A 1,051-nucleotide genomic window follows, 5' to 3' on the forward strand; every position below is an offset into this window, starting at 1 on the left:
GGGAGAGAGGGCTTTCATATCGGGAAACCACCCGGCGGCATTGGGTTTAATTGCGTGTTTTAAAGATCCAAATCCATTTGCAGTTTTGTAATTAATAATTTCTTTCATCTTTTGCTTTTCATACTTAAACTTGCAGAGAAGGTCTATTACAAAAAAAATATATACACATATATTTGGCACATTTACCTATAAAATAAGAATGTGCCTGAGAATGATGAATGAAATAATTGAATAAATACTGGATTGTGTGAACAATATAAACATCTCATATTTCAAACTGTATTTTTGGAACAGGACATTTTTGGAAACATGAAAAGAAAGTCATTTTAGATCATACAGTTTGATGTTGCCCTCTGTAATAAATAAAATAAAAGGTTAAATGAGGGGGAATAAATATAATTTCAGATCATACAATAAATTTATTAATAATCACTGGTCAGGACTTAAGTGCAATAATTATAAATATAATCTCTGTACAGAACTCACAATACATCATGTATGAGTTGTCGGAGAAATAGGCCCGTTACCTACTCATCTTTATGTACAGACTTTTCTTTATTGCATTTTCTTTCCTTTTGAAAACTATCACTAATGGTGAATAGTGATTAACAACGTATTTATCAGCTACTCAGTTTCCATGGCTAATATCTTGGTGTGGCGCCCTTTTACTCTGCTCCAGTTCTGCTTCCAAATCCACTTTTTTTGTGTTTTTCTTGCTTGGACTTCCTCAGGCACCTGTTGAAAAAAATATCTTGCAGATCAGTATTTGTTGTTCAAAATGTTGCATATCAGGGGGGGTTGCAGGGAGAGAGGGAGAGGGGGGGGGGAGGGAAGTGGAATGTGGATGTGTAACAGTGATGATAGTCATGTGGGCATAGATGTGGTGATGCAGTTATTTTCTATATGGAATAATCTCTACCAATAACCAATTCAAAAAATTTTTTTTTTCTTTAAAATGTGAAATGCCTGTAATTATATGAAAAGGTTTAATATGAATTTTTTAATGAAACTGAAATTCACAGAATTTCATATGCTTTAAACCACGGGTATT

At 33.3% G+C, this 1,051-nt stretch overlaps 1 protein-coding gene across 1 annotated transcript in view; it reads right to left on the bottom strand.

Annotated features, from left to right (window-relative positions):
* Window positions 1-585: 585 nt before the first annotated feature.
* Window positions 586-1,051, bottom strand: part of LOC119589406 (valine--tRNA ligase-like) — a gene marked incomplete at its 5' end in the record, with an annotated part of 6,325 nt that continues 5,859 nt past the window's right edge. Inside the window, 3 exon segments of the mRNA XM_037938018.1 lie at window positions 586-657; window positions 659-711; window positions 714-735. Coding sequence (XP_037793946.1) covers window positions 625-657; window positions 659-711; window positions 714-735 — 108 coding nt within the window.

The sequence above is a fragment of the Penaeus monodon genome, chromosome 25 (assembly GCF_015228065.2).
Source record: "Penaeus monodon isolate SGIC_2016 chromosome 25, NSTDA_Pmon_1, whole genome shotgun sequence".
NCBI lineage: Eukaryota > Metazoa > Arthropoda > Malacostraca > Decapoda > Penaeidae > Penaeus > Penaeus monodon.